This window comes from Heloderma suspectum, chromosome 2 (assembly GCF_057233095.1).
Source record: "Heloderma suspectum isolate Gila_16-S chromosome 2, 16-S_ref, whole genome shotgun sequence".
Lineage (NCBI taxonomy): Eukaryota > Metazoa > Chordata > Lepidosauria > Squamata > Helodermatidae > Heloderma > Heloderma suspectum.
Window position 1 is genome coordinate 177,893,234 of NC_139459.1, and position 22,260 is coordinate 177,915,493.

General features: G+C 43.5%; 1 protein-coding gene across 2 annotated transcripts in view; it reads left to right on the forward strand.

Moving 5' to 3' along the window:
* Nucleotides 1-847: 847 nt before the first annotated feature.
* The window catches only part of PIN1 (peptidylprolyl cis/trans isomerase, NIMA-interacting 1), a 46,101-nt gene continuing 24,688 nt past the window's right edge, over nucleotides 848-22,260 (forward strand). Inside the window, exons 1-2 of one of the 2 annotated variants that reach the window (XM_084836455.1) lie at nucleotides 848-926; nucleotides 12,135-12,335. In XM_084836455.1, the coding sequence (XP_084692581.1) occupies nucleotides 869-926; nucleotides 12,135-12,335 (259 nt within the window). In that variant the 5' untranslated portion in view covers nucleotides 848-868. Of the gene's footprint in view, nucleotides 927-3,758; nucleotides 3,882-12,134; nucleotides 12,336-22,260 lie in introns of those variants that run through there. The other variant, XM_084836456.1, reaches the window with a different exon arrangement.

Here is a 22,260-nt window from a genome sequence, read left to right on the forward strand (position 1 = left end):
GCTTTTAAGTGAGCGCCCCCACCCCAGTTCAACAAGGCCTCGTTCAGTCGTGTCCGACTCTTCGTGACCCCATGGACGATAGCACGCCAGGCCTTCCTGTCCTGCGCTCTCTCCCACATAATGGTGCACCAGATTGCAGCCTGAACTGCAGTAAATTCCATTACGCCTGCACTGCAGTATTCGATTTCGTCCTATGTAGTTAGTTCCCTTAGAACACAATCCTATGCATGTTCAGACAGAAAAAAGTACTACCCCCAGCATTCCCTAGCCAGCATGGCTGGTTGGGAAATGCTGGGAGTTAATACGATTTTTTCTCTCTCTAAACACGGATAGAGTTGCACCCTCAACTGTAGCCTGGTCTTCCCAAACTGGTGCCCTTCAGTTTTTTTGGACTACAATTCCCAGCATTCCTGACCATGCTGGCTTGGGCTGATGGGAGTTGTAGTTCAACACGTCTCGGGGGCACCAGGCTGGGGACGGCTGTTCTACACCGCATTACACCCGGACATGTGCGCGCTTTCAATGAATCACAGGTTCTCCGGAGGCTCGTCCCCCCACGGCCACCCTTTTCGTCCCTCCGCGGCCTCCATCCCGCCTTTTCCCTGCCAATAGGTTCAATGAGACTCACCTCGCTGGCGGGTTGGACGCCCCTTCCCTGGGCGGGACTTCCCCCCTCTTTCTTGCCTATAATTTACGAGGCTGGCCAATAGGCGCGCGGCTTCTTCGCCGGAGCGGCCAATCGCGAGAGGAGCGCTACTGCCGCGAGAGACGCCGGTGAAGCCATTGTGCGCGTGCGGAGGCGGTGGCGGCGTTGCCAGGAGAAGTGGGCGTGGCTGGCTCTGCGCTTGCTGCTGTGAGAGGAGGAAAGATGGCGGAGGAGGAGAAGCTCCCCGCGGGCTGGGAGAAGCGCATGAGCCGCAGCTCCGGTACCCGCCGCGGAGGGAAGGGGGCGGGTGGCCGAGTGGGGGTCCCGGACGCTGGGTCGTGGTGGTGTGTGCCTGCCTGGCGTTGAGAGACGAGAGGGAGCCAGGAATGGGAGCCCCGTACGTGGTTTGGGGGTCTGCGAGGCCCCTTCGCCCGAGGGAGTGGCAGCCCTTTTGGACATGAAGAACCCCCGGGCTTTGCGGGCGGCGGGCAGGTCTCTGGTCTCGCACAGGGGATCTAAGGCATTGAGGTCGGGGGGAGGGGGTCCGCTGTGCGAGATCATGAAATAAGGGGGGGCGGCGGGTTGCTTTGAGGCTGCTGCTCCTCATAAAAATACTGCAGTGGGTGTTTTTAATTGCTCTTCTCACTCCCACATTTTATTTATTTCCATGCCATTTTTCTTCTCTCCCTGCACCCCCCACCCCGTGGCCCCCCAAAGCCTGAAGGCCCAGGGCGGCTTACGATGTTCTTTAAAACTTTCTCCCCCTCAGCTTGTTCCATCCTTTTCCTTACTCTTTCTATAACTATGCCTTCCTATCCTTTTGGCAGTTTATTTTTAAACAATAAAGACAAAATTCCAATAAGTGTTCTCCTTATTCATCTCACATGAAGAGAAGAACTCCACATTTAGCCACCCACAACAAGCTCTCCCTCCCCTAAGCCCACCCTCTTCCCATAGACCCAGGATGGGAAACCTGTGGCCCTCCAGGTGATGTTGGACTACAACTCACATCATCCGTACCCATTAGTGATGGTGATTGGGGCTCATGAGAGTTGGAGTCCAGCAACATCTGGAGGTCACTAAGTTGCTTACCCCTGCCATAAACCATTTTCACACATGCCTCTTATTTCCTACAGTACAGCTCCAGGATGTTGCATATGGACGTAACTGCACTTTCTTTTAAGGGTGCAATCCTATACAGGTTTTGACAGAAAAGAGCCTACAACTTCATTATGCTCCATTCAGCCATGGCTGGGGCATGTTGAAAATTGTAGGACTTTTTTTTCTGTCTAAACATGCATGGGATTGCACCTTAAATCTCTTACTTAAATTTTTTGAACTAGAGCTTTTGTGTTGATCTGTGAGGTGGATGGGGGTCAGTGGGCTGCCCTCAAGACCTGCTGGATCAAACCATGGTTCCTTGAGTCCAACACCCTCTTTCTAAAAGGGGTTGGCCAATTGTCTGGGAAGCTCAACAGCAGGGCGTGAAGGCAACAGACTCCCCCCCCCCCCTCCAGCAATTGACATTCATGTAGCATACTTACTCTGAGCATGGAGGTTCTGTTTAGCTACCTTGGCAGATAGCTGCTGATTAATCTGTCTTCCATGAATTAGGCTGGTCCCTTTATAAAGCCATTTTAAGAGTGCAATCCTGTAGGAGTTGTAGGATGTTTTTCCATCTAAACATGCATAGGGTTGTACCATAATACTGTGACCATTGCCACGTCTTGCGACACTGAATCCTGTAAGTTAGGCATTGGGTAAAGTATTTGCTTTTGCTTTTTTTTTTGAATCTACAGCTAATCAATATCATTTGGTGACCTTAAGTTCTAGTATTATGAAAAATGGAAAATGCCTTTCTCCATTTTTTCCACACTACTTGTAGTTTTACAAACCTCTGTTATGTTGCAGAACCCCAGTATTTTTTCCCCTTAAACTAATAACCCTGAAACATTGTAGCCTTTCCTCATAAAGAAGGTGCTGCACACACTTTGGTTGCCTTTTTCCAGCTCTACAATATCCTTTTTGAGCGAAGGAGACTAGAGCTGTATACTGTATTGCAGGTGTGCCTGCACAATAGATTGGTTATAAAGCCTTCATGATACTGGCCCTTTATTTTCAATCCCTTTCCTAATAATTCCTAACATGGTTTTCTCTGTTTATCTACTGCTCTTGCACAGCAAGCTGACTTGTTGAGCTCTCAACCACAACCGGATGGAGTCTTTCTTGGATAGTCACAGCTATTTTTGATCTAATCACTGTATGCAATTGGGTGGCAGCTGTTGGTTTATTTTGCTCCAGCATGCATCATTTTACAATTACTTTAAATCTCATTTTCTTGCCCACTCATCAGTTTGGAGAGACCTCTTTGGAGGTCTTCACATTACATTTGTCACCTTTCTTCCAAGGAGCTCAAGATGGGCTAAATGGTTCTCCTATCATTTTATCTTCACAACAGCCCTGTGAAGTAGGTAAGAGATAGTAATTGACCCAAGGTCACCCAGTGAGCTTCATGTCGGAGTGGAGATTTGCACTTGGGTCTCCCCAATCCTTGTATTGTATTCTAACCACTATAGTATGCTGTCTGGACCCACTTAACTTGTGAGTTTTTAATTTGTCAGTTACATCTAGAACTTCATCTCTTGTCACTTCTATTTGACTTCGTTCTTCAGATGCTCTCTCAGGGAAAAAATTATTAAGGCACAGCTTGACTATGCAACGCGTTCCACAGTGACGACCAATGCAAGGAATGAGTTCACCTTCCCTGTGGTCTCTATTCTTGTTTAGCAATCCATTCACTCTTTTGTCAGCTCGCTGACAAGCCATCTCCTCAACGTCTTTTTGCTTCTGATGTAACTGAAGACATTACTCTTGGTTGTCTTTATTTTTTACCAATATCATTCTTATTAATGGTGACATTTGGGGGTGCATGCTGATTGAAGCCAAAACTGTGCCACCCAGGAAGATGAAGTATCAGCATGCTCATGGGAATCCCAAGGTTTTCAAAAGTAGAAAAAACCCCCTCTTATATGGTAAAACCCTCCCAAAACAGGAAATGGCAAGATTGTGCATGTGTGAGGTCATGTGGAGGAAAGAGGAGGGGAGAAGGAGCAGAGCTGAAATTGAGAAGTGCAGGGCTGCTCAAAGCACAAACCCTCTTCTCAGAGCGCAAGCTGGATTCAAACTGTAGAGGGAGAAAGATTGTGCTGGCTGATGGAGGAGAAGGAAGGAAAAGGTAGGAGGAGGGAGGGAGAAACAGAAAACGGGGTGGGGAAATTGAGCAAGGATTTGGAGGAAGTGAGGGGTTTGTGAGGTAGAAACACGTAAAAGAAAAACGTAAGGGATAACCCTGCCAAAAATCAACCTGATGGGGACTGAGCATGCTGAGTAGCCACAGAATGTTGACTTTCAGTTGGAAAAAAGAAACTGGGGTGGAATGCAGTATTCCGCAAGAGGTCATGGCTGGCTGGTGGGAACCCTGAACAGGAGCACTCCACACTGCAAAGGTTTTGCAGGTCCCGCGTGTGCTCTTTTTTCATTTGCCTTACAGTCAACTTGCATTTGCTTTGCCAGAGTTTGTTCTCCTTTGTGTTCCCCTAATTTGGTTTAGACTTCCACTTTTTAAAGGAAGCCTTTTTTGGGGCTTTTTATAGCTTCTAAGATTTCTCATTAACCACATCAACATCCTCTCAAACTTTTTGGTACTTTCCTTACCTGTGTCATGCATTTGATCTCAGCTTGTATTAAATCATGTTTTAAATACCCTCCATACATCCTGAAGAGTTGACTCCTCCCTAAACAGGTCTGTTGCAGCTGGCTTTTAACTGATGTCTTTATTTTTGTAGGTTTCCACTTTTGAAATTAAATGTGACTGTCACGCTTTCTGTGCAACTTTCCATTTGGTGAATTTTGTAGGCTGCGCGCACGCGCGCACACACACAGACACACACACACACACACACACACACACGTTCACAACCCAGCAATCCTCCTTCCTTGCTGTGAGGGAGTGGCCTTCTCTCCACTTTCCCCCCAGCAATTGTGATGCAGATCTCTCTTTCCTGGTAGCTATTTCCAGGTTCTTAAAAGTGATCTGTACAAAATTGATGGGAAATTGGTGGTGGGGGATTCAGCATGGTCAGGGTACTCCTTCAGGGCTGCACTTAAGGCGTTGGGTGTATGTGTGTGTGTGCGCATGATGGCTTTACACCATCAGCCCTCAATGAGTTATTCCGGATCCAGTACAGATCAGCCTCTTATTAACTTTCCTACAGAAGTCAGCTTAAAAGCTGTGCTGGGACTGTTTTGATTGTGCCAACAGTCTGGTTCCATTGCAGTTCAAGTCAATAGGGTTTGGCTTGTTCCAAAATGTTCCCTACTACTTGATAATGCTTAAACCTTTTTTAAACCTTTCTTCCTGTCACCATCATTGACACATTGAGACCCTGCAGCTCTTCTTGTCTTGCTGCCTTTATGTGTGGAATAGGTAGCATTTCTGAAAATGCTGCCTTGGAGGTCCTAGATTTTAACTTACTATCTTGCAACCTAAATTAGGTTTTCAGATCCTTGTAACTATATTTCTCAATGTTGTTGGTCCCAGTATGTATGTGACCACACCCTCCTCTCTTGTGCCAACTACCATCCTATTTAGAGACAGCATATGATACCTACAACCATTGCATTGGGTGGGGTAAATTGTGATGTACTCAAAATGCCAGTCACAACCAATCTCGGTGTTCCTAATTATTCTGTCTCCCACTGCAAGTGGACTCTCCCTGCCCCTGGGGCAGAGGATATAATTTTAGCACCCAAGAAACCTGTTCCTTCTAACGGACTGTTTCCTGCTTCTGCAGTGCAATGCCTTCTTCCGGAGACCTTTATGTTTTGTGACAGCAGTGGAGCTGTCAGCGGGGGTGGGTCCTGTCTACCATGTCTCTGAAGGTCTTGTCTGTGTACTTCACTGCTTGTCCGGATCTCCTGCCTTAGCCCCAAAGAAACACAGTTCCCAAAGTGTCACTAGTTCACTGCATCAAGCACGCCTTCATGACTTTGGTCAGACAGCAGATAAGCATACATATGTCACTCTGTGGAAAAACACCCCTGCTAGCTTCCTAGTTTTGTGACTGGTTTTATAATTAAGGTTTTTTTAAAGTTACATGTTAAGGAGTTTTTTCTTATTTTTACTGTGGTAAAACTAGGAGGGGTTTTATTTTCTTGACCGTGTCCTTGCTGAAACAGTCTTGTTGCCTTACCTCTTTCTCTATTCTTTGTCACTGGGGCTCCCTCATAGTTGTAGAGGTAGGTTTCCTTATAAACATCCCTAAATATGTATATGTGATAGCTCATCACAATTCCCGTGGGTAAGGGAAAGGAGCACCATCAAAGAGGTGGTGGTGGAATGGAGGAACTAGTGTAGAGTTGAGCCCTACAAGTAGGCCATGTTATTTGTGATGTTTCTGGCTATTTTAATTAGAGGATTGAAGAGGAAGGTAGTTATGAATGTACTCTAAATAAACAAACAAACCTGACTTTATGGATTGAAGGTGGTTTTCAACATGCTTAAATCCAAGTTAGTTTTCAGGGTGTTTCCCCCCCCCCCCCCAAATATGTCAACAGTAATGATAAAAAATAGTAAGTCCTCACTAAATGAAAATGGTCCAATTACCCCCACAAAAACTGGGAACTATGGAGAGTCTGGATCTCCCCATTTCATGTATAAAGGTAGGGCTCTTGGAATATTTGAATCTGGATGGTGTTGTCAGTCTAGTGATCTGACAGTTCGGGGATGGCTTGAGATCTGTAGGTTTTCTTATGGAATATAAAATATGGAAGGGGTGCTTCTTTGTGAGAGGAATTTGGATGTAGTATTGGGAGGGTTTCCTTTGCATAGAGGAATTGCGTTGCCATGAACTAGATTCATATAATCTGTATAGCTCTGTATAGAAACGTTTTACATTATTGAAGAGGATATGTTATCTACCTGCCTTGTATGTGTAGTAAGTCTTTGTGTTTGATCACCACCTCTTCTGTCTCCTTGTTTCCCTTGCCTCCTACACTTATGGAGGGGCCTTGTCGAAAGAATGGTTATTGCCCCAGGCAGCACAAGGAACCCTGTGCTCAGCACTCTGGCTTAAAATTAGGCATGTTAACTGTTCTCAACATTGGGTTTATTCAGCAGTTACTCCAAATTGACAACCCCAATAGTATTTGCAAAAGAGTTTTAACTCTGGATCCAGCTCTCTTGTCTGCAGTGCCTCACCTGCCTAGTATGGAATAGTCTGAGGTTATAAAATAAGAGTAAATAAGTTCATGGAAGGTTCTGATGCAAGATGTTTGGAGACTGCAGTCATGTTCAAGGATGTCTTCCTTTCCTTTATTTCTTTACATGATTGGAGCACTCTTCTACAATTCTTTAGTGTTTGGTGTAGTGGGAATCAACGTCTGGAGAACGAAGGCTGTACATCTCATTTCTGGCAAGTGGCATAAGCCACTGGCTGATGGTAAAGTCATGTCACCACATCATGCGAAGTGGGCAGGCTTTTCTGCCCTGTGTTAGTGGGGCTGTGTTGCGGTGTAGCTCCACTGGCTTTTGACAGCAATCCATTGCCACGTTGCAGGATGTGACCAGGTCATGGCACGATTGAGATGGTAGATGTTGGGTGGCCTTCACTGTGATGCTCTGCTGCTGTTCCCTTCTTTGCCATGCTCAAATTTCATGTGGCTGTTTGTGGTAGTGAGGGGGTTTCTTCCTAAGTGGTGGGCAAAGTTAGGGCACCCATAGAGGTCTCTAGGATGATACGTGGGCCTTGCACGTTAACTTGACTTTTCCAGTTTTGACTTTTCCAGTTTTGACATTTCCACTCCAATTGGCACTCAGACCTAGTTCCAGTATTCCAGATTTCTGGTTTTGTGTTTTTTTTAATCCTTCTGATGGTTCTTGGCCATTATTTCACTTGCTTATAAAGGAGTCCAGCTAGGAAGAACTTAGGGAATAGACCCTTTGATGTCAGTCTTGAGACTCCTGTGTAATGTCTTTAATTCAGCTGCTGGCTTTTCTTAAGTCTGTTTGGACACAGTGGGGAGAATGAGTCGTAAAGTATGAGCTACAGAAACGTGCAGTCTTTTCCTGAGGGATTGAAAAGAGTTAAGGTTACCAAAAAAGGTTGCAAAGCTGTTATCCTTTGTTCTCTTTTAGTTGGGTTTTGCTAAGAACACATTCAGCATTAACAAATTATCCCATACTTTGAATTGAGTGCTCTTCTTGACAGATAGTATGGTCCAAAGCTGCTATGCAGAATGCAGACCTGAGTTCAGTTCACATCCCGCCTGTGAACACTAGTGAACTGGCCTTGGGTGACTAGACCTGCTCCAGAATGAGAGGAGGGCAAGTGAACCGCTATGCTGGCTTACACTTATCTGCCTGCCAGGTGTCAATTGCTGTTTGCCCACAAGCAAGCAGCAGGCTGCATGACTACCATAAGCAGCGACTTTGCATTTCAGAGGAAGCTGCTGTTCTGATATCAGTTGGGACTACTTTTTTGTCTTTCCCTAAGGAAGCTTTAATACATCCCTGTAAACAACCTCATAAATTAGTAGCTCACACATTTTTAATAGCCATCTGCCCACAGAAACTTAAGTTACTTGTTCTTGGCACACTGGCACCTTATAACAAAAAACCATACACATTCCCAACTCTCTTCCATTGTACTTCAGTGCCTCCTTGCCTGAAGGTGATTCCTACTTGCGGCAAGCAGCTGGCAAGCTGCTGTTTATGGGCCTCGTTTAATATAGATCAGAGCTGGGTTAGGAAACTTGCTGGTGCCTGTGGCAAAAAAGTTTTAAAAGCACCACATTTTTGCTGCTTCAGGAACAGGAAGTACTGAAGGAAAGAGAGTAAATATTACAGGAAGGCTGGGATGGACTTAAGTGATTGGCATCAGTCACAAGAGGGCAGCAGGTGAGTTGTCCGCTAGGCCTCTGGAGTAGAAATGAAGCATAGGTGAAAAAGCAGCCTATTCAAGCAGATTTCATGGGGATGCTGATATCGGGCAGCTGTCTATATAAGAGGATGGGAGCCCATACTGGAGCTTTCCACATTGAGGTGGAAGAGAAGGCAGACTCAGAAGATTTTAATATTTCAGAAATCAGCTTTGAGATGCAAATCTGCAGTTGAGAAATAGAAAAGCAGTTCAGATTCCTCAGCATTGACTTGAAAGTCTAAGGGACCCAGGTGCTTTGGACTTCCCCAGCCTCATTCAGGCTGTTCAGCCTTTTTACTTACTAGGTCTGAAGATGACTGTAGTGTGTTTAAAAGGCAGTATCAGTCCTTGCAATATCCAGGCTTCTCATCCTCCCTTCATATGGATTTCTTTGTGACTGATCTCTTTGGGTGAAGGGAAATACAATCTCCCTCTGCTCTGTGCCAGAAAACCCAGCATCCTTCATTGCCAATGCAGGCCTAAAATAGTATTTTCCAAGTGGTGTATTCTGAAAGATGGGCTGTAGTCACATGACCCTAGCAAGCTGCGGATGCACACTCTGCTTTCTCGGGAACCTTCTCCAGGGTTGTGCAGTGGGCATGTCTCCTGTTCCATGGTTTGTGGATTAATGCTGCTCTGCATGTGAGAAGGGCTCTTGATGTCAAGAGTATGGAGTGGAGCTGCTGCTTCCTTGGCCATCTCTGACTGTTAATACCTTTTCATTTGCACAACATGCCAATACCTTTCAAGCACAACATGAGTGCTACAAAGCAACATTATGGTTGCTTCTAAATGCCAAGTTTGAGTAGCTCTGATGCCTTGCATAAACTGAGCTATGTTCTATGTCTGTAGCAATTGCCTAGCAAGTAGCAATTTGGGTTAAGTTAAAGGGTTTGCAGACCTTACTCTGGAGCCAGAAGTAGCTGTGTTAGGGACAGCGACGTGTAAGCATTGTGTGTGTGTGTGTGTGTTCATTTGTTCTTGTGACGGCAGAGAACGAAGCAGTGTGTGTACTGAATGCACCTATGTGCATTGCCATAACTTTGCTGTCTAACAGAATTGTTTCCAGGCTCTGCAGCACTTTTGGATTTTGAGCTGATTTTGCAGCCTCTACCACTTGCAAAATCTGGCATCTTGCAGACTTGCTAGGATAAGCAAGAGGCTAGAAGATTACTTTTAATGACTGATTATGATGAACAGGCCTTGGATAATATTATAGCTAAGTTTTCTTAAGCACTCACTTTGGTTTAACAGGTTTGTTCTCATTGAGAGAGGTAGGAATACCTCTAGTCCAGTGTTTTTCATACTTCCTATATTCAAGGAACGATATTCACAGTCTGTTGTCTGCCACAAAACCCCTATGCATTGCAGAGAATTTTAGGGTACCCAAAGTTTGCATGTGATATTAGACAATCTGTGGGAACTGCTATTGCCCTGTGTGAACTGAGAATGTGGCCTGGAATGGGGGTCCCCAGTGCAGCACCTGGACAGCTTTTCACTCTCTGCCCCCTTCAAAAAAATTGTTTTAATAAAAAATTAAAAAATGTTAGGGTGCCAGGTTCCCCTCCCTGTTCATGAATCTGCACTGACAAGCTGTTCTGCAGGCGGGAAGGGAAAGCAAGGCAAAGGGTAGAGGGGGGAGAGAGAGTGAGGCTAGGAGTGGGGAGAACCAGTGAGGTAAAGAGGCATTTTCGTGTGGGAGAAATAGTGAGGCTAGAGGCTGGGAGTGGAGAGAGAGAGCAAAGGGGGAAGGTCTTATGTGGATCGAAGAAGGTTGGGCACGCCAGGAAGCAACTCTTTCCATTTCCCCCTCCCTCCCAGCCTCTAGCCTTGCTATTTCCCTCCCTCCGCCACACACCTCTTGACCAGCCAGGTCCCCCATGTGTGACTAGCCACATCTTGCATGGGAGCCATTTTGTGGTGGCGCCCAGAGCAGTTTCTCAAATTCCCAGATGTGCCCACAGGTCCAAAATGGCCCAACCAAAGCATGGGTTGTTAGAGAGCTGTGGATGAGGCTGTCTTTAAAAACAGCTCAGCTGGTAACCCGTCCTAGCTGTGTGAAACCTATAACTTAACTTTTTAGACATACTTTTTGTCTGAATGAAATTGGGGAATTATTTGTTTTAATGCTGTCCTGGTTTTTTTTTTTTTTTAAACTGGTGACTTTTAAATTATTGTATCTTATGTATAGAGTTATTACTTTGCTGTTCCCTACTTTAAGAGCTGAAATTTAAACATGGGTTATACATTTTCACATGAAATAGGAAACAGGAGTATGTGATCACCCATGTGAGCTCAGCGGATGATCCTAGTGAGATACAGGCACCTGCATGATCCCTGTGATGATTTGCCAGTTCCCGAGTTCCCACAATAATAAATATCCACCCACTCCAAAGACTTGCAGTCTAATCCTAAACATGTTTCCTTTGAAGTAAGTCCCACTGAGTTCAAGTGGACTTGATCCTGGGTAAGTGTAAATTGCGACTGAGTCACAGTTGTAACGCTTCATCACAGAAGTCAATTATTTACTTCTGTAGCTCTTTTGCTTAGGAAAAAGTGGCTTTACCTGTGTTGGACAAACGGTCATAGATTCAGTTTAAGTAGATTATAAACATAGGCTTAATGTTTGTTCTTAGATTTTAATTTTAAACCAGGCCATTTTTAAAAAGTGACACTTACAATTAAAACATGGTTTTTGGTTTTGTTTAAAAGCAAAACAAAAACTTATTTTGATTATAGTAACTGCAATATGAAGGAGAAAATCAAACCTCTTGTTTCTTTTTAAAAAGCACTGACTTCTATCCATCCTGAGAATTAGTAGCTATTTTTTTAAGTGTGTGAAGTGGAGAGGTAGGCAGAGTTGTTTTGGTGTGCTGGTAGTTAGTCTAAAGCTGCTGGCAATTAGCATTGCCTGTAGTATTGACTATAATCATGTCTGACTCTGCTGAAGCGAAAAAATAGTTTGAGGTTTTTTTTACCTGTGTAGAGTTCCACATCATGCATACATTAGCTCTGTGCATGCTGTCCTAAGAGATAGCTCGCAGAATTGATTTTCTCCCCCAGAAATTGGACGTGCTATATCAGTTTGATAGAGTGCTGCACATTCTTCCTTGTAACCTCTGCCTGAGGGGTATGACCTTGCAAGGCAATGTACACAGGAAGACTGATTGAAAATGATTAGGGCTATATTATTCTGTCATATCCATGTTCATCTTGCATGCGTCGTGACATCAGAACCTAGGCACAGTAGCATTGTGGCTGTATTGCTTGGCACAGTCTTGGGAGGTGCTTGTCCTTGGCTTTGTTGGAGGTGGGAGGGTTGAAAGGAAATAAAACAATATGATGGTGAGGAGAGGGAGAGTGCGCTAAAGTTAGGAAGATTGGCTGATACTAAAATAGCATGCTGGGAAAGGGTGGGTCATAGAGAATTGCTCTTAGGAAGAAGCTGACCTCTTAAGGACCTGCTGTGCCCTGCAACTATAATTTTTGTCTTCTCCTTATCTTGGCAGGACGTGTCTATTATTTCAACCACATCACAAATGCCAGCCAGTGGGAGCGCCCCACTGGGAACAGCAAGAATGGACAAGGGGAGCCGACAAAAGTGCGATGTGCTCATCTCTTGGTGAAACATAATCAGTCTAGGAGACCTGCATCGTGGAGGGAGGATAAGATCACCCGGAGCAAGGAGGAGGCCCTGGAGCTAATTAATGGCAAGTAAAAGCAAAGGAAAGTGAGAGCTTAATGCACTGAAGCCCCCCTTTCCACACCAGACAGTCTAGCACTCCATGCATTCGTTTCCTTTCAGGTTTCTAGTGGAGCCCACTTTTGCCTGTAGAAAACAGGGACCTGTTGCCTCACTCTTCATCCCTCTTGAGCTGGGTATTTCAGTTGCCTGTTGGAGCCATCTGTTCTTCTACCAATTGTGTGCACACACTATCATACAGATTCCAGTATGTTACAGAGATCTTGGATTCCTAAATGTCTTGTTTCTCATTATTTTAGCGTCTCTTGCCCTTAGGATTGTGGGTATACGTTTGGAAATGCTCAATGCCTGTGAAAGGCTGCCCTTTTCAAGCCCTCCATAGCTGTCTGTCGCTACTTCATTGTCACTTACTCACACCTAGCCCATGCCGCTTGGTTACCTCATCCATCACCCCTTGCCAAGCATTTCAAAAGCTGCAAAATGTCTGAAGCATTGCTGAGGTTATGCAAAATGAGTGTATTTGCATAATATAGGGGCTAGGGGCACCAGATATAGATAGCGTTTCGTCTGAAGCATGAACAGTCATGCTTGTAGAGATGGCACCAGTTAGGCTTCTAGGTAAATATTTACCTAGGGTTTAAAGACCAATTTCATACAAACACCAGATGAGGTGATAAAACCTGCTCCTGAACTGTAGCATTTCATACTCTAGATGGGGAAGATTTCAATAGCTAAATTCCCTTGTGCCCTCCAATTGAAAAAAATACATATACAATTCCTTGCACATAAAAATTAGCATAATGATCATTTTAAGGGGGGGGGCTAGGTGAGAACTCTTTTCCCTGGCATCTATGTTTTTTATATGCAGTGAGTCATATGGAGGGGTATCCAATCCTGCCTGCAGTGGCACTGCCCAGGAATAGTTGACCATCTCATCTGCTGTTTGTATGCTCTTTTCCTAAAAATTATGATGATTTAAAATGTTAAAGTAGCAAAGGCTAGTGAAGGAGCCTCCACTTTGGCTAGAACAGAAATAGGACATATATGTTGGAAAATGCTGCCCAGCACACCCTATTTGATCCTCCCCCTGCCCCCCCCATTTGAAACTCATAGCTGAAATCTTCACTCCCTCTAGTGCTGTAGTCAGAATATTGCATGCACTGTGGCTGGAATTGGCTAAAAACAGAGCTATATCAAAACACCTGCAAACCTCCCAACAAAATAAGATGCTTGGTTGGAGAGGGGGAAGCAATGTTGCCACTTGCCTGCCCATGTTTTAGAATTTATAAAGGTCCATAAAAGGACAACCATTGCTGAGGATGCCAGACTTCATTTTAGATCTCAGTTCAGCAAACAAGGAGGGAGGGAACCCTGACTTACTAGTAGCGTGAATGATCTTAGAGTTGAGGATTTGAGAGTGGACTCCCCTGTAGCACAGCTGCTTGGGTAAAAGTCTCAAATCACTGTCAAGTGATTTGGTGACTGAAATATCAGTTACCACAAATTTCAGCTCGTTTCTGTAATTCCACTCTTCAGTACTTTATTTTGTAAAGCCACCTGAGGGTGGGTTTGTGCTTTCTTTGTAAAAATTTGTATTTTTATATTGAAAATTTTGAATTTGAAGACAAAAGCAATGTTCTTTAACACATTCTCATTTATGTTGAATATTCATTTTGGTGGTGGGAGGGAAGCAAGGGGACAATCTAACAGTGGGTAGTTACATGGGCGAATAAGATATTGCAGGCCTTGTGTTACCTTCCATGTGAAGTCTGGTGCAGTGTGTGCTTCTTAAGCATTCTTGGTTTCTGCAGACATCTGATTAAGCTGGTTTAAAAATACTAAAAATGTTCTACTGGAAACACTGGACGTCTGTTTTTTTGTAGTTGACAGTGGTCAAGTTCATCCCCTGGCAGGGTTGGAAAAGTCCAAGGATTCAGCATGGGCAAGTAGAAAAACAATATTAGTGCTTTAGAATCCTATTTCTGCCCTCTAACCTCCATGTTTTCTAGCATCCATGGTACCTTTTTCTGGCAGAGGGGCAGAATATTGATACTTAGTTTTAGACATTTTGCACTGTTTGACATTTTAAGAGGCGAACAGAAACTGTATCATGTTTTTGGGGAAGTGAAAAGTGTATCTAAAATTGGGCCCTTGGATTGCTCAATAGTCTTCTCTCTTTGAATAGCAGTGGTGGCAACATCAGTGCTGTTCTTTGCAAGGTAAAGGGCTTGGGTTCTTTAATTCCAGCATGGTCTCTTGAAGCAGCAGCAACTTGTGTTTGTTGAAGAGAGCTTCGGCTATTGGGTGGTATAGAAATAAATAAATAAATAAATAAATTTATTTGTGTTTGTGGTCCTGGGACACATGCTGTGGCTTTTGTGCAAGATAGTACATTGCCGAGAGATAGGCCTTTCTACTTTCTTTCCTATCCGAGTTAAAGTGGTGTGAGGCAGGAGAACTGGCTGGGCTGGTTAGAAGACTATGTCTTGCACGGAATGTCTTGTTTTTCAGTGCTGTTGCCAGATGTTGGGAAGTTTTCTCACTTTGGAGTTTGGACTTCTGGGTCAGCTAAGGAACGTGGCTGCTTTTGTTTTGAGCTCTCTTTCCTGTGGCTCATCTGGTGGCAGATGCAAGTTGCCCCATCTCTCTTCTGTGGTTCCAGGCGGCATCTCCTTTCCATCTCCCCCAGTATGGCCCATCAGTGTCATCCCTTTGTGATTGAGATGGTGGCACTGTCAATTCAACACCAGGCCTCACTTAGAATGGGCCATGTCTGCCTGCCTTAAGAAGCTTCTAAGTTGATTGCATTGGATTCGGTGAAGTTAAGTGGCTTCCTTGGCATCTTGCCCCTTAAAAACATTTTTTAAAAATAAAACAACCCCGTTCGGTTAGCTGTCCTTACAATACAGAACTGATTGCAAATGTTCAGGATCTGGCATAGGGTTCAGGGTCCAGAGTGAGCAGAGCTGCTGTGTCCTGCATCTCATCACATTTCTCATCACATATATGCACATTTCCAATCACTTAGCTATACCTTTTTTGACCTCCCCTCTCTCTAAGAAAGCATCCAAATTCTTCAAACGTTCAAATACTGAGTCTACCAAGCATATAAATAGGGCATGTTTGGGGGGTTGGGAAGCCCACACAGTCTTCACAGGATTGAAAAAAGGCATCTTGCGGCTACAAAGTTGCAAGGTGCTATGTGGTGTATGGGGGGCAGTTGAAGGGTAGAAGTTGCTGTTTGCAGAGGGGATAATGGGGATATGGAGAGTGGCTGTATCTCATGCTGACATGTGATGTGGCTTCTGGTGGAAGTCATTCTTCTAGCTAGATTGGTAGTCATGGCTTCTAGGATTTCTGGCAAATTCCCCCCCCCCTCCCCGCCCGTTGCATGATGTTAACAGGTGCACAGGAGGAGCTTGATGCCAGAGTGTTTGGGTTAGTAACATAGGTGGCAGAACAGATGCCATTGCCATGTTAACAGCAACTGAGCCACCCCTCCCACACTAACCCACAAAAGTGGCAGGTGGATTTTTTTTTTTTTGTAACACTGCTAATTTGGACATAATCCAGCCCGAGAAAGAAGCAGATTTGTTGTCCTGCTGATCTCAGTGGTAGAGACTTAAGCATGTGCTTAATGCTCCCATTGAAATTGTGGTGAACTTTGGCTGGATTATACCCTTATTTTTATTTTTTTGAGTACAGGCTCTGCTTATGAGAGCTGGAATGCATTCAGTTTGGGGTGACTGATTAAAAGTATGTATACAGTTCTGATTCTGACTTCTCGTCCTAAAAAATAAAGCCACTTCCTTTAAAAAACAAAGATAGATAGACACATAACTGTCATCCAGTAAGATAATGCATATATTCTAGCCAGGGATCCACAAAATCTTCTTGCCAGGTCGCTGGTGGCATCTTGTTCTTGATTTTGTGCTGGGCTTCAAAACCTCAATTCTTTGACCAAGGTACCAGATAAAACTCCTGGAGCCCATGGCAAAAATGCACCAAGCTGCCATGGCTTCTTTTTCTAGGGAGTAGTGGCTTTAGCCCCCTCACATTATGTCCTTTCCCAGGCTTCGGTTGGGGGGTCGATAGGTTGGGACTGGGAAGAGAAGCCTGAGTTTCAGCTGTCTTCAATGTGTGTTCTTGGAGTGTGTGCACCCACAACAGTGTCAATGATGTGGGGCAGAAAATTTTCCAGAAATGTTTTCAGTGCTTTATTTTTTTCCGGTGGAAGATTTTGTGGAACTCACGAAACGAATTTTCTGTTTCGTAAGTTCATTAGTAACAATGAATGGATGCCAACTGCAAAAACGTTATTAGGCAAACTTTGCAATTTCAAAGTTATAATGTTTTTCAGGTGATTATCCCTAGCAAGCATGTGAGAGAGTACATATATGTCACTGAAATACATATGTGGAGCTAATAAGTAGTGACAACGAAACTGAAGGTGCCCCAACAACCATAGTGGAAGAGAGTTGAACTCTGTTGAAAGGGATGAGTGGTTGTCAGTATATCATGCACAATTCTTTGGGTTGCTATAATTAGTGCAGCCCTCCTCAACCTGGTGCCCTCCAGATGTGTTGGACTGCAATTCCCAGCGTTCTGACTGAAGGATGCTGGGAGTTGTAATCCAAAAGATCTGGAGGGCACCAGAATGCTGAGTTAGTGTATTAACAGTTTTCAGTACCTTTGTTTCTTTTTTTTACATTTAAACAATATACGGGAAGTACATGCTATTGCCGTTAATTTTTTTTACAAGTATTCCAGTAAAAATATATAACATTTAAATCATGGTAATTGTGCTTTAATTTTCCCCCTCAAATATTTCAGGTCAAATCCCTGTGGTGTATTGGGACAAAAAATTAACATAGGGTACTTTTTTAGCTTTGTTTTTATTTTACGTGTATTTAGTTGTTGTTTATTCAGTCAGTTGCTTTCGACTCTTCGTGATTTCATGGACCAGCCCACGCCAGAGCTTCTTGTCGGCCGTTGCCACCCCCAGCTCCCGTGTATTTAGTAAACATGCTAAATTAAATCACTGTTTAGTAGTTTTCCGATGCAGACTGAAAATTTTTTGATGCAAATGATCATATGCAAATTAGCCTAATTTTTATTGGAAAATTTTCCAGTTCAAAATTTTCCAGAGAACACACATCGTTGAACAGTGCACGGTTCTTCAGCCCATCAGCCAGAGAATTGAGGCTTAGTAGCCATTAATTCAGTGTGTTCCTGTTATGGCCCTGCTTGCCTTTTCAATATAAACCAATGAGAGCCAAAGAGCAGTTCTTAAGAGGAGGAATGTTGTTGCATACAGACCTCCTCTCATTCTGCAATGAAAGACAGGGTTAACTTCTAATTGTTTTCAAGCTATATATATTGGTGGAGTAAACACCAAAATAGCTTCCCACTTGAAATCTGAACAGAACTTTGTCAAGGTAAAGCAGGAAATTTTGGACCTCCATTAATCTGGCAACCAGTAGCTACAAAAACAATGGGCTAGGTAATATCTCAAATACATTGTTGTACGAAGCTTTACTTTTCTTTCTCATTGAGATTAGCTCTGTGTCTGCAGTTACTGCTGTGCCATTAAAACTGCTGTCCTACCTATTATTGGGTAAGACAAAAAAATCTGGTCAGTTTTTGGAATCACAGCCCTGGGTATAATCAGTGATATTCTTACTCTGTGTTTAATGTGGTGGAGATAGCAATCTTGGACCCAAATAACAAGATTTGCCTAGCCTGGATACCACTGTGGAGTCCTGAAGTCCTATTAAGTCCACTCCTGTGAACATCTAAAGCTGCCTTACACTGAATCAGACCATCTAGTCCAGTGTTGTCTACTCCGACTAGCAATAATTCCTCCCAAGTTCTGAGGCAGAAGTATTTCCTTTCTCAGCCTTGCTCCCTCTGATCCTTTTAACTGGAGATGCCAGGAACTAAACTTGAGACCTTCTGCATGGAACACATGTGTTCTACCACTGGTCTGTGGTTCTTTGGACTAATAAATAGTTTTTTTACACTATAGATCGGCCTTCCCCAAACAGGTGCCTTACAGATGTTTTGGAGTACAACTCCCAACAGGTCATACTGATAGGGGTTGAAGTCTAAAACATCTGGAGTTTATCAGATTGGGGAAGATTGGTAAAGATAATCTTTGTTCTTGTGTGATGAAGGGACTCCCCCCCCACCTGATAGTAAAAAATATCTTAATGTAGGTAGAACCAATGACAATACCAGTGACCAAAAATTGGGAAATCCACCTGGTTTGTATTTTACTAATAATTAAAGAACTTGGAGATGGATACCTTTTGCCCATAAGATCACATCAGGAAAATAAGATGGGCCAAAATGCTGCAGTTCACCTATGCATCAATTCCATGTCATTCACACACTTTCCACAAATGCAGCAGATGCCTTTCTGCAGTTGGATGCATTGTGCATTGCTCTTCTGAAATTGGAATGTGGAAAAACTGGACTTGGCTCTTGAGGGGGAAGAGAAATCTTGATGTGTGTAGTTAGGTCATGAGAGTGGAAAATTTTACTTTGGTGTTTCTGACGTTGACTCCTCCCTTCCCCCCCACACCCACTGAGTAGTTTATCGCTGCATCTTGTGGGTTAGTGGTGATGATTACTGCATATACGTTGTTTAGATTTCTTGTGCATGAAAAAGGTGTACATGTTGAGAAGGCCAGCCTTAACCACTTGAAGATAATGGCTTTCCACGGGTAGACTTTTAAAAAATGTGCACAGCATTCTCATGCATGGCTCCGCCACCTGCTATATGACATTGCCCTAGTTTTGCATGTTTGGGTTAGCCCTACCATTGGCAAAGGAAAGCCTGCCATTACGACTTAATTTGCTTTTGATGTTACCAAAATGTTGCAAGCTAAAAGTGTAGTCATATTCAACTAACACTGCTGCTTGTAAACAGGGTTGATAAACATTGATGACAAAATGTAGGCTTTAAATTTTTTAAATCAAATTTTGGCATAAAAATTCAGTGGGAATTCCCTAAATGCAGCCTGCTTTAAAATGAATCTAATTTTAAAACATACATTTTAAAGCCTGCACATCTCATTCCATTATTTTTCATTCATTCATATATATATATATATATATATATATATATATATGAATGATAAGATAAGATAAGAGCAAAACTTTGGAGGCTGGGTTAGGAATCTCACCTGTGAGGTCAAGCACTATAGGCCAGATGTTGTTGGTTTTCTGCTAGACTCGGGAGTTATGATTCAGGAGGTGTCACTGCCCTGGTATTGCCAAAGCCTCTTGTAAAGGAAGCTTTCATTTCATCAGAACATAAGAAGAGCTATGCTGGATCAGGCCAAAGGCCCATCTGCAGCATTCTGTTCATGCACTAGCCAACCAGCTGCCTGTGTGAAGCTCACAAGTAGGACAGGGGTGCAACAGCACCCTTCCAGTGGGATCTTATAGGTTGGGTTGTGTGTGCACTGTATGCTAAGAAGAACTGAAGCTGTGCATCTGAATTCTGTGAAAAGGAAAGCTGAATTCTGTGAAAAGGAAAGCTGAATTCTGCAATCTGTATACATTATGCAATTCAGCAGTTGCATGACGTTGTTTGCATAGGTCTGTGACTTTTACTAGATATGGAGGTATGTGAAGGAGCTATACAAGGCACTGAATCATAGCATGCAAGCGGTCCTGCTTATAGATTGGGTCTGCCAGCTTTTAAACTTGATACTTTATTTAATATGTTAAAACATTTCATCTAAAGTCTACAATTTATTTGAGTAAAAATGCCTACCCTCAGATTCTTTTCCAGATAAGTATTTTTGCAGCATATGTAGGAGATAAAGGACTGTTATCTCTTGCAGTGTGAACATACCTTATCATACACTCAGCTAATCTTGTAGCTTATCAGTATTTTAAGAGGTTGAGTTTGTGGGAGGGAAAATGACCCTGTGGGTGGTGTAGTCTGTGTTGTAGACAATACTGAGCTAGATGGACCAGTGGTGACTACTGTATAAGGCAACCTCCTAGGTTCCTATCTCCAAAGTTAATCTATTATAGCAGTGTATATGGGGATAGGTACAGGATATGCACCGGTAGCATAATAAAAAGATAACCCATGCTGATACACCATCTTGAGATTTCATCTTCCATTTTTAAATAGCACACCCCTTGTGGATGAAAAACCAGCATGGTTCTTTCAAGCTTCTCAGCACCCAGTGGGATCACACACACACACACATACACACACACACACACACCCCGCAGTCAGGTTTTGGGTCTGTGGTGGGGCCAGAGGTAAGTAGGGCAGTTCAGGGCTGTCATGGGATTGTAGGGTTATGGTGCATGCTTGTTTTACAGATAATAAATCTGTAAGATCAAGTCTACTTCCAAAGTTGGGTCCAAGGAGATAAGGAAGAAAAGTCTCTCACTCTTCAATTGCCCATAAACACATCACAGTTGGAGAACCATGCAAAGGGAAAACTATAATCTACCAGTTGGAGAAAGGTCTTGCTTAATTGAAGATCTCCCACACTTTTAATAGGGAAGACTTTGAGGTTGGGGAAAGGGTGGCCATCCATCTCTTAGACATGGGCCAATTAATGCCTTGCAAGTCACAGTGACAGCAAGAGGAGAACTTATTTTTAAGATGAGTTTTTCAACTTCCTTGCTAATGGAGCCTAATTAAAATTCAGTACTCTTAAATTTTAACCTTCTGCTGAGTCCAGGAAAAACAATATTTTTCATCTCTTCATAGTAGTCTGGCTAACCAGCATGGTGATCCCAAGCAACACTTTAAATGGTGCTGAAGGGTGAATGGCAGCAACTGGGATGAAAAGAGACCAGATCCCAAGATGCTGATAGTTCTAGATTCATTGAGAGCCCAGTGTGTTTCAGCCCCAAAGGCTGCATTCAGAGGCTATTTATAAAAGACAAAACATGATGACATTTTTTTAAAAAGAAGTTTGGAACAATCAAAAACATAGCCAATAAAACAATAAACCAATGAAACATATAACATAAAGAACAAGTGTGATGTAGTGGCTAGGATGTTGGACTGGGAGTTGGGAGATGCAGGTTCTAGTCCCACTTGGCCATGAAGCTCACTGGGGGACTTTGGGCCAACCACTGACTCTCAGGAGAAGAGTTTCAAGATAACACACCTTACCATTCTCCTGATTTGTTCAGCTGCCCCAAACTGTCCAATACAATGTGATCTTTCCCCATAAAATCAACCACTATTGGAGTAATTTCCTTTAAAGAACTAGAAATATAAGATATATTGGTCAGGAGTGAATTTAGGGATAATAAATTCACGAGTCCACTTATTTTACCAAGGGCGATAGTACCTTAGGGGCACCATCCCTGCATTCAGTCCACAGGTATAAAACGACTGATCTTTAGGACTCTTTTAGTGATAATCAGTACCCCTGGAGACTATTCACAACATGTAATACCAATAATGTGTATATCACTAAATGTCTGTGTAAGTAATTTTATGTTAGAAAAACATTTAGGCCTCTTAAAGAACACATAGGTGAGCATCTTTGCAATATTAAAAAGCTGGGTATTCCAATAGTGTAGGGGTGGGCAACTTGTAGCCCTCCAGATGTTTTGCCCTACAGTGCTCATCATAGAATCATTGGGTTGGAAGGGGCCTACAAGACCATCAAGTCCACCCCCCTGCTCAATGCAAGAAGCCTGATTCCCAGGCGGTCTTTCAACCAAGTACTAACCAGGGCTGACCTTGCTTAGCTTCCAAGAACAGATGAGATCGGGCACATCCAGTGCTAGTCATGATCATTGGCTGTGATGGCTAGGGCTGATGGGAGTTGTTGGCCAAAATGAGCAGAGGGTTGGACTTGATGGCCTAAGTAGCCCCTTCCAACTCTTATGATTCCATGATTCTATGTCTGTAGGGTCACAAGTTTCCCACCCAT